Source organism: Aedes aegypti, chromosome 3 (assembly GCF_002204515.2).
Source record: "Aedes aegypti strain LVP_AGWG chromosome 3, AaegL5.0 Primary Assembly, whole genome shotgun sequence".
NCBI lineage: Eukaryota > Metazoa > Arthropoda > Insecta > Diptera > Culicidae > Aedes > Aedes aegypti.
The window spans coordinates 206,677,784-206,692,447 of NC_035109.1; the positions used below are offsets into that span (position 1 = coordinate 206,677,784).

General features: G+C 35.1%; 1 protein-coding gene and 1 long non-coding RNA gene across 2 annotated transcripts in view; one reads left to right on the top strand and one right to left on the bottom strand.

The window, feature by feature from the left end:
- Positions 1 to 10,113: 10,113 nt before the first annotated feature.
- The window catches only part of LOC5564776 (DNA replication complex GINS protein PSF3), a 42,256-nt gene continuing 37,705 nt past the window's right edge, over positions 10,114 to 14,664 (top strand). The window contains exon 1 of the mRNA XM_001649074.2: positions 10,114 to 10,384. Within this exon, the coding sequence (XP_001649124.1) occupies positions 10,282 to 10,384 (103 nt within the window). The 5' untranslated portion in view covers positions 10,114 to 10,281. The remainder of the gene's footprint in view (positions 10,385 to 14,664) is intronic.
- Positions 11,144 to 11,603, bottom strand: LOC110677902. Its single transcript, XR_002501273.1, has 3 exons — positions 11,394 to 11,603; positions 11,248 to 11,322; positions 11,144 to 11,181 (listed from the first exon to the last, which is right to left on the bottom strand). It is a non-coding gene; the product is annotated as an uncharacterized LOC110677902 (long non-coding RNA).

The following is a 14,664-nucleotide window of genomic DNA, read 5'->3' on the forward strand; positions in this document are numbered from 1 at the left end:
ATTCATAGACTCTGGCAGTGCTGATTTTACTTGGCGTCGAGAATAAATAATATTGTAACACGGACATGACTTCCTTATTGCTAGAAAGTGTATTTTGTTTCGTTATAGATCTTTGAGCTACATATCAAAACTAATAAACAACCAAAAAAATCAAAAACTAAAAATCGCATTGACAAATATTCAAAAAGTAAAACATTTCATTTTTTTGCTTCATGCAAAATTACTGAAATAATTTCAAGCGGATTACATTACTCCTCAAGAAAAGTTCAAAACAAGCCTAACGTTCGTTTGGCTCACACTTTGACAGCTCTCGCTGCTCGATTGGCTCACACTTTGACAGAAATGTCAGCTTCCGCGAATCTCTCTTATAAAGGATTTCTACTATAAACTACTTCAAAGGGTTTAGGGGGAGATCCCCCAGTACCGGACACTTAAGCCACTAAAATCATAATTCGAAAAATATTGGTTTTATGTGCTCGTGTTACCCATTTCTGATAAATATTATCATTTTTATAGTGTACAAAAATAAATTTGAAAATATAAGTATGAATTTTGACATTGCATTTTGATGATGTATTTTAGAACCAAATTGATCGATCTTGAAAGGTGGCACCCAATACCGGACACAATCTGGAAATGCCTCGAATTCTGTAAATTTGAACATCATTGAATGTGTTTACTTTAGGAATAGTATATAATTACCAATTCAATGCATTTGCAACATTTACAAAAACAATTTGAGTATATCGTAGTTTGCAAGATGTCCATCAAAAACCTCTTTCTTATATGATGAAAAATAGCACATTTTACGATGTTGTTCTGAATGTTCATTTTTCCTAATTTTATTGCATGTTTGATACCATGATCGACGGAATCCATGAAAAATGAATGTATTTTGAGACACTCGTGCAATAATTACAAAGATATCATATAACAAATAAGGCTGTCCGAAACTGGGGGACAGGAGGTGCTTAAACAAATTGTAATTTGTCCATATTTAGTCCAATTATGGTACAAAATACATTCATAACTATCAAATTAGGATTATGTTCGAATATGCTTGCGTGATCCAAAGTATTTTTTCATATTCAAAATAATTACTAAATAGGGCTCAAATTAAGGCAATCGTCAAATTTTTTGAAATTTTCAATCTTTTGTACTTTTTTAAAAAGGCATGCATATTTCAAGGATGTGTTATTCTACGCAAACATTAGTCTCCATAATAGCTTCCTTTACTACTAATACACCATCTTGATTGGACGATGATTTCTCAATGTTTTGACTTGTCCGTATTGGGTGCTGTCCGGTACTGGGGGAATCTCCCCCTATTCACAAATTGCCGTAACCCCAAAAATGGCCATTTTGACACCCACCCACCCCCTCGTAACGCATTTGTATGACCATTTTCAAAATTTTGTATGAGTTGTAACATCTTCAAGATACCCACCCACCCCTTCAGCGTTATGAAATTTGTGAATGGGCCCAAATATCTTTTTCCAAGAATAAATATTTCTGTCGCTTGTTCTTTACTGTTCATTTCATTACGTATATTCTTCATCAATCTATAAAACGTTATGAGTGTCTTTGTTTCGTTATAGATCTTTGAGCTACATATCAAAACTAATAAACAACCAAAAAAATCAAAAACTAAAAATCGCATTGACAAATATTCAAAAAGTAAAACATTTCATTTTTTTGCTTCATGCAAAATTACAAAATTAATTACAAAATTAATTACATCGAAATTTGTGAATGGGCCCAAATATCTTTTTCCAAGAATAAATATTTCTGTCGCTTGTTCTTTACTGTTCATTTCATTACGTATATTCTTCATCAATCTATAAAACGTTATGAGTGTCTTTCTTTATCAAGCATACAATATAGATCTTCAAAGAAATGATACTAAATTTCGTTAGATCATGTTTTATCGAATGGGCTTAAGTCACCTTCATGAATATTCATCGAAAAACGTGTAACGAATGATGTTAAAGTAAAGTTATATATTGATAAAGGAAAATGAAGCTGTGTATCGAAGCACCTTTATCATTCTTTTCTGTATAGTTTCGCAAAGCAGCGTAAAGGTATTCTGGTACATCGCATGGCAGGTCTCGATGTTTTGATTTTCTAAGGATCGGCATATTTGAGACCGAATATGATTCTGCATGGCTTTTTCGAATCTTTTCTTTCAGATCCGAAACATTACTGATAATTTGGGTCCTAAAATTTTTAATGAATTCTTGTTTTTATTTGATAACACGAAAGAGCATGTTACTGCAACTCCTTTAGCAATTTTTCCCGCTGAAATAAAGACTAAATCTCGCGTAACTTTTTAAAACGGCCTATCTAACAATTCACACATTTCGAGTAAATCGAGCTTGAAGGTTGTGAAAATATATTTTGAAACTGTATCAAAATGAAACAATTTTTCCCCACTGTGTTGCTTGTAGAGGGAAGCAGTGTAATAGAGTTCAACGTATGAAATGAAATTTTGTCAATTTATTTGGAAATTACACTGAAATCTATAAAAACATCAGATAGGACGTTTTGACTAAAAATTATGTACATAGGATAAATCACATAGGTCGTTCTGTTTCAACAATTGTTACATTGGACATTCATTTCGGTCATTTTGTTTCAGTTATAGTAACATCGGATATTTTGATTTGAGCACACAGCAATCATGTTTTATTTCATTTTGTATCCACGAGCGTTGAACTGCTTCAACATTCAAGTTGAACTGCTTCAACATTCAAGTTGAACTCTCGCGTAACATTACTAAAGGACCTATGTACAAATGAGAGATTCTCTCCTCTCTCGTTCTCTTTCGATTATAACAGTGAAACACTAAAGATTTTGGGAAGTTTTTCACTATAGATCGAAAGTCAATTTCCTTGACTAGCGTTTCATACAAAAAACGCAATAGATGAGATTAATGTGACTCAGTTATTAATGAAAGAGAAAGTAAACAAAGAGAGCCTCTCAATGTTAGATAGCTCGATTACTTTTTCAAATCGACGTAAGTAACTTTCATACGGTTTTGAGAAAATTAAATAAGAAGAATCACAACCTGTCTTCTAAAACTGTTTTAAAATGAATCACAGTTTTAACATTTTTTCGCCGTGTACATCACTTAAATTTAGCATACAATCAGCTCGCGTTCAAAAACTAGGTAGTTTCTATTATTTCCCACAAAAATAATTATAACAAAATGATAAGCCGTTTCATTCAGTTACTTTCGACGTTTTTCTACCAGTGTAAAATCGGCTCAAGTAGTGTTTTGTTTTGATTCGTGGTTAAGTCACTTTGTCTCCTATACAACAGAGCGACGAAAGTAGCGGTTAGGTTACGAAAGTGGAGAATCTTACTTTCGTCGTTTTGTAAATCCGGAAATTAAACGTTCTAAAAGTGAAAAATCGAGTTGGTTTAGAGCGGAACGTGTAGAATTTCGTCTACGAAACACGTAGGATTGATAAAGTAAGTTTGTTAACTTTTCTGACTTGAGTCTGTTTGAATAAGTCTTCGAGATAGGTCCTTTAGTAATGTTACGCGAGAACTGCTCATTTTGTTGCGGTGTGATAATCGCAGGCACCAGCTGTGCTTTGTTTTTATTCATTTGAAGAAGAGACGAATGACCTTCGGGTTAAAGTCTCTCACGAACAACAATAACTTGATTCATTCAATGCCACGCCGTCACTTCCCCCCCCCCCCTGTCTATGTGACCTATGTAACAACAGAAGGAGGGGAAACGTTGAGCTGTATTTGGGACTTTTTGCTTTCTCACTGTTTCTCTCTCAATATTCCCCCCGTTTCAATGCTGGTTTCGCCCACACTTGTTCGTGTGTGAGTTACCCACTGCACGACGGGTGGTGACGACTGTGTTGCATTCGGCACCAGCCGTCGGCGCAAACAAGAAATTGCGGTGGGAAATGATGACGATGACGGCGCCGTCGATTGTGTTGTAGGAAACCAATGCCAAACAAATACATACAGCTTCTCCGCTCTTCGGTGAATGATTGCTCTGCAAATATATGTGCGCAAGTCGCGCATGCACGTTGCTCGTGTTGCTGCCGTGAAGCATATGTATATGCTTTTCATCGACCATGGATCTGAATCGGATTGATACAATAAGATCATGATGCTGAATATCATTTCCGTATATGCACTCAATTCGCTGATAATCGACATTTTGTTGCGGTGTGCTAATCGAAGACACCAGCTGTGCTTTGTTTTGATTCATTCAATCCCACGACGTCACTTCTTCCCATCCGTCTATGTGTCCTATGTAACAACAGAAGGAGGGGAAACGTTGAGCTGTATGTAGGACATTTTGTTCTCTCACTGATTCTCCCTCAATTTTCCCCCCGTTTTTATGACGGTTTCGCCCACATGATCATGTGAGAGTTTCCCACTGCATGACGTGGTGGTGGTGACGGCTGTGTTGCAATCAGCACCAGCCGTCGGTTGAAACAAGAAATTGCGGTGGGGAATGATGACGATGACGACGCCGTCCATCTTGTTGTAGGAACTCGAAAAAGGAGTCCACGTCTAACAAATACATACAACTTCTCCTCTCTTCGGTGATTGATCGCTCTGCAAATATGTGTGAGCAAGTCGCGCATGTTCGTTGCTCGTGTTGCTGCCGGGAAGCATATTTATATGCTTGATCGACCATGCATCTGAATCAGATTGATACAATGACATCATGATGCTCAATCTTGTGCTCAATATCATTCCCCTATATGCACGCAATGCGCTAATAATATGAAAAGAGATGTTGCAGCTGATCCAATCCAGCGAAACGGTAAAACATGGTTTGGCAAAAAGACCAAAATACAGTTTTGTGTAACTCATTCTCTTTTTGTCACTTGAGCGTTTTCAATTTTGCGAGGCAGTGCGACTCTGAAAATATCGACTGAAATGATTGAGAAGCAGTTATTATGGCATTATATGCATCTAAGTAGTGTCTCAGACACGCTTCTACAAATCGTTCTACCTTTTAAACTCCTTTCTAAAGCTTTATTCAGGAATGTCCAATATAACATTAGAATCGTGTTTATTCATAAATGTTACATAGGACATGTGGTTGGTTCTCTGATCAAAGGTCCAATGTAACAATTGATTAAAAGCGATGCAGTTTTGAACATTGGTCATTTTGTTAAGCTTTGAATAGATTAATTTGTTGTTAATATATCAGAACGAGTGTTCTAGTGTGCTGCTAAGTGGTGCAACGCAAATGACTTGCAATGATAATCTCGATTTGTTTACATTTGTTACTTAGGACGTTTTGAAAAGTTACGCGAGAAATCATGTTTAAACTCAAATTTCAAAATTTGGTCCATGAATGAACCTTGACACTTTTGATCATGTTTGACGTTCGCTTAGTCGTCAAAAACACCACAGGGCTTTTAGTTTTAACACTGGGGTTGTTCCTATTTGACATTTCGGAAGGAACACGGAAAACACAATATATCCAAAAATTTGAGTTTAAGCCAAGGGGTGTGACAAAATCTAAAGAAACATAAAAAAATGGTTTTCGGGCTTAAACCAACGGAGAACATTAAAAAATTGAGTAAACATGTGTTTTTGTCCTAAACTTAAGCGTTTAGCACTAAAATTGGGACAGGGCTTTAGGACCCTATTTAAATATCATAACCAGAATGATGCTCTTAAATTGGTAGGTATTATCGCAAACATGTATGCGCAAGAAACATGCCTGCTGCTAGAGTGCTGGCCATTCTTGAGGCCTAGTTTATGAATGCCTCTTGCCACCTTTAAGGATGTGATATAGTGTGGCATAGTTGATAAGTGTCCTTCGGCTTGGTATTCCTTCTAACAATTAGAGTTCAATTCCCAATCAAAAAGATATTGACAAAAAAATCATATTGAACATAAACGGTTCGGTTCGCATGGAACCCCACAAATGTTTTTGGTTAATGATTATTATTTTTCAAAGTCGGTAAAGCAGAAGAAGTCCGCTTATTTTTGTGTCGAAATTTTGATAACATTCATCGAATATTCTTTACGCAAAGTTATTTTTTTTACGAATCGATGACGATCGCTATCGATTTGTTATATGAGTGTCTTTAAAGCTCAATATAAAGTAAAGTGAAGAAATTTGAAGATATGGTTGACCGGGTAACCATTACATTGAAGTCCAGTTTCAAACAAATTTTTAAATATTTGATTGAAATCAAAGTAATTGAAAACTTTACCAAAATCAAATTTTCCAAATATGCATCAAAACGCCCCTCCAAATAAGCTTCCCTTCAGCTCGTAGCATAAGTAACATAAAAAAATGTCAAAAGGAATCAAAACAAACCACACAAAAATCGTGGTATTAAAAAGGCAATCTCACGTACGTGTTGCACCAACGACAACGGTGTATTAGCGTTGGGCGATTTTGAATTGATGTTCTGAAAATCGATTTTCTCGTTCCGATTAATCGATTTTTGAATCGATGTTAGGAGCCCTTAAAATCGAGTGAATCGATTCTCTTCATTCGATTTTTTGTTTCGATTCGAAAGGATTAAATTGGTAAGATTTTTGAATGAGTTGATTAGCCATAAGCCTAGCTTTGCATCAACCTTGAAGTGATTGATATATAATTTTCAATCATAAACGTTATTCATTTAAGGAATATTAAAAATCGTATGCAAATTCATTTAGTCTTATTAGCAGAGCATATTTTTTAAATTTTTCATATGAGATTGAAAATTGAATCGATTCCGAAACATCGATTCAAATGATTCGATTAAATTGGTGAATCGATTTGACGTATCGAATTTGAATCGATTCAGTAACATCGATGTTCTGGCCAAATTTGCCCAACGCTACGGTGTATACAAAAATGTCAGAGTGTCAGTCAATTTCGAATACATCTCTCTCTTTCATCGACCGACGATTTGGACGGCGATTTGAGGAACGGCGGTTTAGAACCTTCGAGTCCAATCTGGATATCTCCGTGCAATACAATGGTCGGAAAAAATAAAGTTTCCAAAACTACCCGTATAATCGAAAATGAAGTGCACGGTTAACAGTCTAAAAGTCATACCGGTCTATTCACTCCATGTTATGCATTTTTAAACATTAGGGGAACATGGTCCAATTCGGACCTAGTAACAGTTTTTTGGCCATATCTTTTCAGCACGATGAACTACATCAAAAGTTTGATGTTATCGTGAAAGCCTGATTCAGCACGCACACTTTTTACTCAGAAAGTTTTATGATCTTCTACCAGGACATGACTAGACATGTTCGAACAAAAATCTCCAGAAGGTCCGTAATGGACCAACCCTGTTCCAATCCGGACCCCCCCTGTTCTAATTCGGACCATCCTATATATTATTGATTTTTGCTTTGGTAGTAATAAAATATAACTCCGATTTGTTTAGTATCCAAGCTTATTGAACTTCTTCTGTAAGTGCGAGCAAAAAAAAATAAACTCAATGCGTGACAAATTACATTTTAGTTCTAGGTAGAACTAGCTTAAGTAAAATGTGAATTCCATTTGAAAAAAAAATCATAAGTGCAATCCACTGGGGAAGCTGTTCCAAAATTAGGTACAGTCAACTCTTCCTAATTCGATTTTGAACGGACCATAGTGTATGGGAGATATCGAGATAATAAACAGATATTTTTAAAACTTTGGAGCTTTTTTTCATTTTGACAAAATACATTCGAAAAGGTAATTTAAACTCTGAATGTAGTAAAATTTTAACACATTGAAACTTTGCATGAAAATATCGGGTAAAATAGGTGAACTTGTATGGGGCACTGAAATAGACATCATCGAATCTCAGGACATCAAGTTGGAGAAGTATGGACTCCGATATAGGGGTCAATCTATCTATACACTATATTGAAAGGACTGCGCATTCAATCGAGCTTGTGAACAAAAATACAGAATATCGGGTAAGAGAAAGTTGACTGTATTGTTCTTAGCACTCGTAAACGTTTTTAATACCATATTGCCAAACTATTTTGGACACAGTTTGGCTGTGGTATTGATGGAGATACCTTTCAAGTCGCTGATATATTGATTCCTTTAGTTTTTGGTGATCTACCGTATTTCTTAGACTTATTTTCGAAGCCTTTTCTTGACCACAACAGAAAGAAAGACACCATTGATCAATATTATAACTGCTGTGATTTTCTACCGAGTCGAGAAGAGTTTCACGGTTTGGAGCTCTTAGAATAGACTGAGTACACGTTGAAAAGCAAGAGGTCCATATTGAACCATATCAAAAGGTCCGGATTAGACCAACGCACTTTTTATGATGTTTTATCTTGTTGAACACAAACAGTGCATAGACTTATCAAAACCATATGGTCAGATGAAAGCTTAGGCTTTGGACATTCCATTACAAAATATCACAGAAAGATTGAAGAATTATTGTCGCATAAAGAAGCTTGGAAATAATTCTAACAGACGGTACACTAGAGCACTAAAAAACTACAAACTTATATAAAAATCAAATGAAATTACTGAAAGGCGTCAAATTTATTGTGTTAGATCCAAGCCGGAAGATGAGTAGAAAAACGGTAAACACAATCTTCACAGTAGCGCCAGTATTGAGAAATGCTTGATGGTCCGAATTAGAACAGGGTCCGAATTGGACCAGGTTCCCCTATGATTTACGGCAATTTCATTTATTTCAGCATGCATATTGCGTATAATTATTTATTTAAGTATTGCATCAGGGTGGGGAACTCGGCTCAGTGTGCCCGGCACTCTTCGCTCATTTTCTCTGGTAAAAAAACAGAAAAAATCTTATTCGGTAAATTCAAAAATTTCAATAGAAACAGAAATAGAAATCATGAATCAAAGGGACATGATGATTAATTTTTATTTGGTAATATTCTACACCCAAGGCAAATGGACTATCGATAAACATAGGAACCCCTTATGAAAATTCGCCACAAGAAATCGGGTTTTAATTCATAAATTTGCCTTATGAAACCAGAATTTGAAAACAAAAAACGTTTACGCGGCAACCTGGAATTGAACCAAGAACCTTGCGATCGATAGGCCCGAGCGTACACCACGCGCCATCCAAGGCCTTGATGTAGTGTGATGCTAAAACGATACATTAAGCGTTCGTATTGCAATAATCGCTGCACCTTTCATAAGGCAAAATGTATGAAATTCAATAGTCCAGTTCGCTGCGTGTAATGTCGAATTGTTTTTGAACCTAGGTTAAAACTGGCGCAACCCGTTCTGAATAACAATTTCAACCCCAACTCGATTTAGGTTCGACCGAACTACAATTTGCTTGACGTTGGTTTGTTTTCGTGTTGTTCACCGACCCGGATAAAAAATACAATACAAAAACAATATAACGTATTGAAACAGTACCATTCAATATATTGGAAATACAATACAGTATTTTGTGAAATGACAATACAATTACAGTACAATATATTGTTTTCAACAGTTCACTGTATGGTATATGAGATTTTTGCAATATAATGTATGGGTGGTTAAGTATCGTAACAATACAAATATAGATATTTTCTCATACAAATATTTTGAAAACACAATATGATATATTGTTCATGTATTGTCTTGATAAGCAATTCGTGTATTGTTGTACAATACAAAAACAATTCAACAAACTGTATCATGGTTGCATGTCAGCTAATGTCAAGTGACTTTTAAAAAACTACTTATTTTGACTTTTTGAATATTTTCCACCCAACATTTCTTGCTTTTTGAACTTGTTTTGTTTATTTCTTTCAGCAAAGCTACATAGAAAAAAGCAACAGTTGTTTTACGCGAAAATAGGAATTTGACCAAAATTGTAAGGTATAAAACCAATTAAAAACAATACAATGTTCTGTTACAACATATTATATTGTTTTTGAATTGTATATCCAAACATGAATAATATTGCTTCGACATTCACTTACAATACGCTGTATTGTATCCAATACGTTATATTGTACATTAATGGTTTATTCCATTCACTGAATGATACGTTTTTATCCGGGGACCCAGTTCTTAAAAACGAAAACGACATAAATATTTTGTATAACTATTTAATGGGTACTTTTAAATAACCGTGCATATTTTTGGGATTCCTTTGTTATCCTACTGGCAACACGGCATTCATTCGCTAAAACCGGACACAAAGCATTTCCAGTGTATCGCGCCGTTTTGTTCCGATCGTGTGTTTGTTGTTCGATAATAATTGTTGTTTCAGTTTTAATCTATGCATTTAGTTAGAAAACAAAGCTTAAAAGTGAAATTTTACTACCGGTCGTCAGTTTGGAATCGCGATCATGAATAAACCAAGTTACCATCCTAACTACTATTCCATTGACGATGTAATGGCAACGCAGGAGCGAATTCCCTGTCGCGCCCATCACGAGCTCTTTCAAATGGGTAAGTTAAGGTGAAACTAAACCACGAACAAGTTAAGCAAGGTGGCATAACAAGTGTTTCAACGTACTGTTTATACACGAGTTGAATAATCAGATATTAATCAACATATAATTTAAACATTTATTTATTTAATTGATCGCAATTAAAACGCCTGCAAAACTCTGAAAATGCTAATTTTGCTGATTGATTCACTTCGGCAGGTTTTGCCGAAAAATTAAAAATGATACGTCTCTCGCTTGCACAAATTCGCTACAAGATTGCAAGTCTTTCCTTCACGGAGAAAAAAGTTTGTTAAAACCAAACAAAATCTAGTTAATTTCAACCTAAATTCTACATTGAATATTGCACAAACAAAATATTAGTTTAATTTAACAATGTCACTTTATTGAAACAAACTAAAATCTTGTGTTGATGGTTTTGCAAGAATTCAATTAAATTCAAACATATTTTTGTTAGCAACAACCAAAATTTTGGTTGTTTCATTTGACGTTTCTTGAAACAACCAACGCGTTAGGTTATTTCAAACTGGAAACATTAGTTTGGATCTAACAATCCTCGTATAGAAACAAACAAATTTATTGGTTGAATCTAGCAATCTTTTAGTTGTATAATGTGGGTTGCTTTTTCATTTTTCTTTTGTTTCATGAATGAAATAATCAAAGGAAGGAGAAGTTTCAAATGTTTATTTTTGTTCAAATATCCAGAATTACAATGCATTTTATCGTCAGACCGTCCAAAATGCGCAGCGATCTTTGCATAGCATTTCATGCAAGATAATGGGTGGAAAACATCAAAACCTGTGTGGAAAACAATGTTGTTGTAGCTTGGTTTGATAAAGAATTTCATTATAATTTATAACCTACTTTTTTAGACGTAAGTCGCATATATCAAGCGAAGTCACAAAACCATTGTGGAGGCTGGCATCCATTGTCCATTATCTGAAAACAGATTTTACAAACAACTAAAGCTGGATCACTCAATAAAAAAATGAATAATATGCATCACTTACCGTACAAAACCTCATGAAAAGAGTAACAGATCAAAATAATTACTACTAGTAGTACTGTAAATTTTCCAATTTAATTATAACTTCCAACAAGAAAAAGTTAAATGGAGTTGTCCACCGCACAGCAATTCAGTTTGATATTGAATATTGTTTGAATTTACCTAATGTTTTAATTTGATTCTCAGATATCTGAACAAAAACAAACAACCTAAATAATGGAAGAAATAAACTATAACTTATTTGACATAAACGAATAAATTGGTTTGAAACTACCAAAATCACTGTTAGTTTTTACTAAAACCTAAGATTGGAACAACCATTTTATTAGTTAATTTCCAATGCATTCTCCAGTTTGAAACAATCATACTTGGACCTAAAAACAACCAAATTTTTAGTTTGAAATTCAACCAAAAAATTGGTTGTTTCAAACTGGACTGATTTTTCTCCGTGTTACTAATAATTGAATTTGTTATGTACAGTCTCCACCAAAATTAAGTGCCCACTTGATTGTAGTCACACAAACTGGCAAAGCATATCATATTTGACAATACCTACCCCATTAAATATTTGACAGTTCAACAGCCGACTAAATTGATAATAAATCGGTCGATTGTTGCACCGACGCTTATGGAAGTTTAACACAGCGCACAGTGGCGCATGGCCGGACAAAACCTCAAAAATTCATTTTCTCAAAATCATTCGTTAATATTTTTTATAGACTTCTATATCATTCAGTGATGGTCTCTCAAAATTTGAAAGTGATATGTTTTGTTTTCGATTTTTGGCAGCATCGTAAGTGCGGGAAAGTCAGCAATATTGGACTGCTTAAAATTCATCAACTATGGTTTACCTATCAAACTTCAAACAGCTGTATCTCAACAAAATCATAACCGATTTAAGCTCATCAGGTTTCATTTAAAAGCATAGGTTTAAGCCTTTGATTGGACTATAATGATATAATTTTTAACAAATTGAGTTGTTAGTTGTAGCAAAAAATGTTCATCGCAATCTTTCTCCAAAATTTTGATAAGTTTTCAAAGCTTCGTCCGTTTTATGTAAAGTGCTTTCGTAAAATAAGTCACTCACTATGAAGCAGCAAATCTTCCATACTTTCTGAGGTGCAACAGTTTTTCTTGCCCCTCTTTACCCCTAGAGAAGAAAATTTTCTTTTCGATTTTTATTACACTTTATCTATTTCATCATTAAAATCAGTATAATGTGCCATAACCCATTTAAAACTTCACTGAATTTACTAATAGGAACTTAAATATGTATCTCTTGTTCAGGTTTATGAACAAATTTTTTGAATTACAACCCATTGTTTTGTAATAATAGCCTTTTTATTCGATTGGATGAAAAGCATAATGTGGACAAATTTCACTAGCAAATCGAATTCTCAATTTGACAATTATTTTCAGCGGGATGATATCAGGTATCCAAGATAATTAATAGATTACCATTATCAAGCGATTCTGGACGTATTTGAGGTTTTGTCCGACCTTTGTATGAAGGCCCGCCACTGTGCAGCGATCAATTGACTAATCGCCAGATAAAATCGGGTGACCGACGATATCTGGTGTTTAGTAGGTCAACTTGCTTGGATTTTACATAAATGCCGATTTATCCAGCTATTTAGTAGGATTACGTCGGCCCACCCTATTAAATCGGGTGATATTCGGTTGATCCCTGTGTTAATCTTCCATAAGCGTCGGTGCAACAATCGATCGATTTTTTAACCGATTTAGTCGGCTGTTGAACTGTCAAATGTTTAATGGGGTAGTTCTTTTTTTATTAATATCTCGATTCTCATTAAAACCGAAACTAATGTAATCAATTGAAACGTGCCGAGAAAAAAACGTTACTTGGCCTTTATCTTTATTGGAGCAGGGAAAAGCCCGTTTGAGTAGAGCTTTCTTAAAAGCTCTTTCTCAAATGGGCATAAAACCTCCTCTTCTTTTCATATCAACAGAATACAAATTCCCAATGATACAATTCTTAACGCTAAAGTACACTATACAACAATACAGATCTTAAAGCTAATCGTTTACTAACTTAATCATAATGTTACAACAAAATTTTACGGAACTGGTTTTTGTTGGAGACACGGGACAAATGAAAATCGAACGCATGAAAACATTGATTAAAAATGCGACACATACCACTTATAGGCTCATTATAGCCATAGTTTGTACGAAATATTGGAAGACGGAAGAACTGATGAGAACGAAGATCACGACGACGAGTATCAACATTTAACATTTCTAAAATAGTTGGACAATCTATATGAGATTGAAGAACATCGGAAATAAACGAAGCCTTGCAAACTTTACGACGATGTTCTAAAAGATCGAGATCGATCAATTTACAACGATCCACATAACTGGGCAAGTTATGCGGATCGGTCCAAGGAAGACGACGAAGAGCATAACGAACAAATTTATGCTGAACTGCTTCGATTAGTTGAATGCCAGAATCGTAGTATGGAGCCCACACTACAACACCGTACTCCAGAACAGAGCGGACAAGAGAACAGTAGAGAGTTTTCATGCAGTATATGTCATCGAAGTGCTTGGCGGATCGAAAGATCAAACCCAAGCATTTTAGCGCTTTTGATGTAATATACGCTACATGATCTTTGAAGCAAAGCTTGGAATCTAGCAGAACCCCTAAGTCTTTGATAGTAGATTCTCGTTTAATAGGTATTCCATTAATGGAATATTCGTAGCTTATGATTGAGTGTTTTCGAGTGAAGGTAATTACTGAACATTTGTCTGCATTCAGACTCATGTTGTTTGTTTTACACCAGTTCGTAAACGTATCAAGTTCTAACTGAAGAAACCTGGCATCTTCATTGCATGTTATGACATAATAAAGCTTATAATCATCGGCGTAAGAAAGTTTGAAACATTTGAGGACAAGGTTAATATCATTTAAGTAGAGTAGGAACAAAAACGGGCCAATATGACTTCCTTGAGGAACTCCCGATGGTACAGCAAAGTGTTCAGAAATTATATTTCCTATTTTAACTGACATCGTCCGTCCTACTAAGTAGGATCTCATCCAACTTAAAAGAGGTTCGGCTAATCCTAGGCGCTCGAGTTTTGCTAACAAGACATCGTGATTTATCTTGTCAAAGGCTGCCGAAAAGTCAGTATAAATTGCATCAACTTGTTTACGAGCTTCAATGGTTTTGATAATGAAGGATGTGTAGTTGACTAAATGAGTGGTAGTGGATCGTTTTGGCATAAAGCCATGCTGGGTTTCAGATACATAA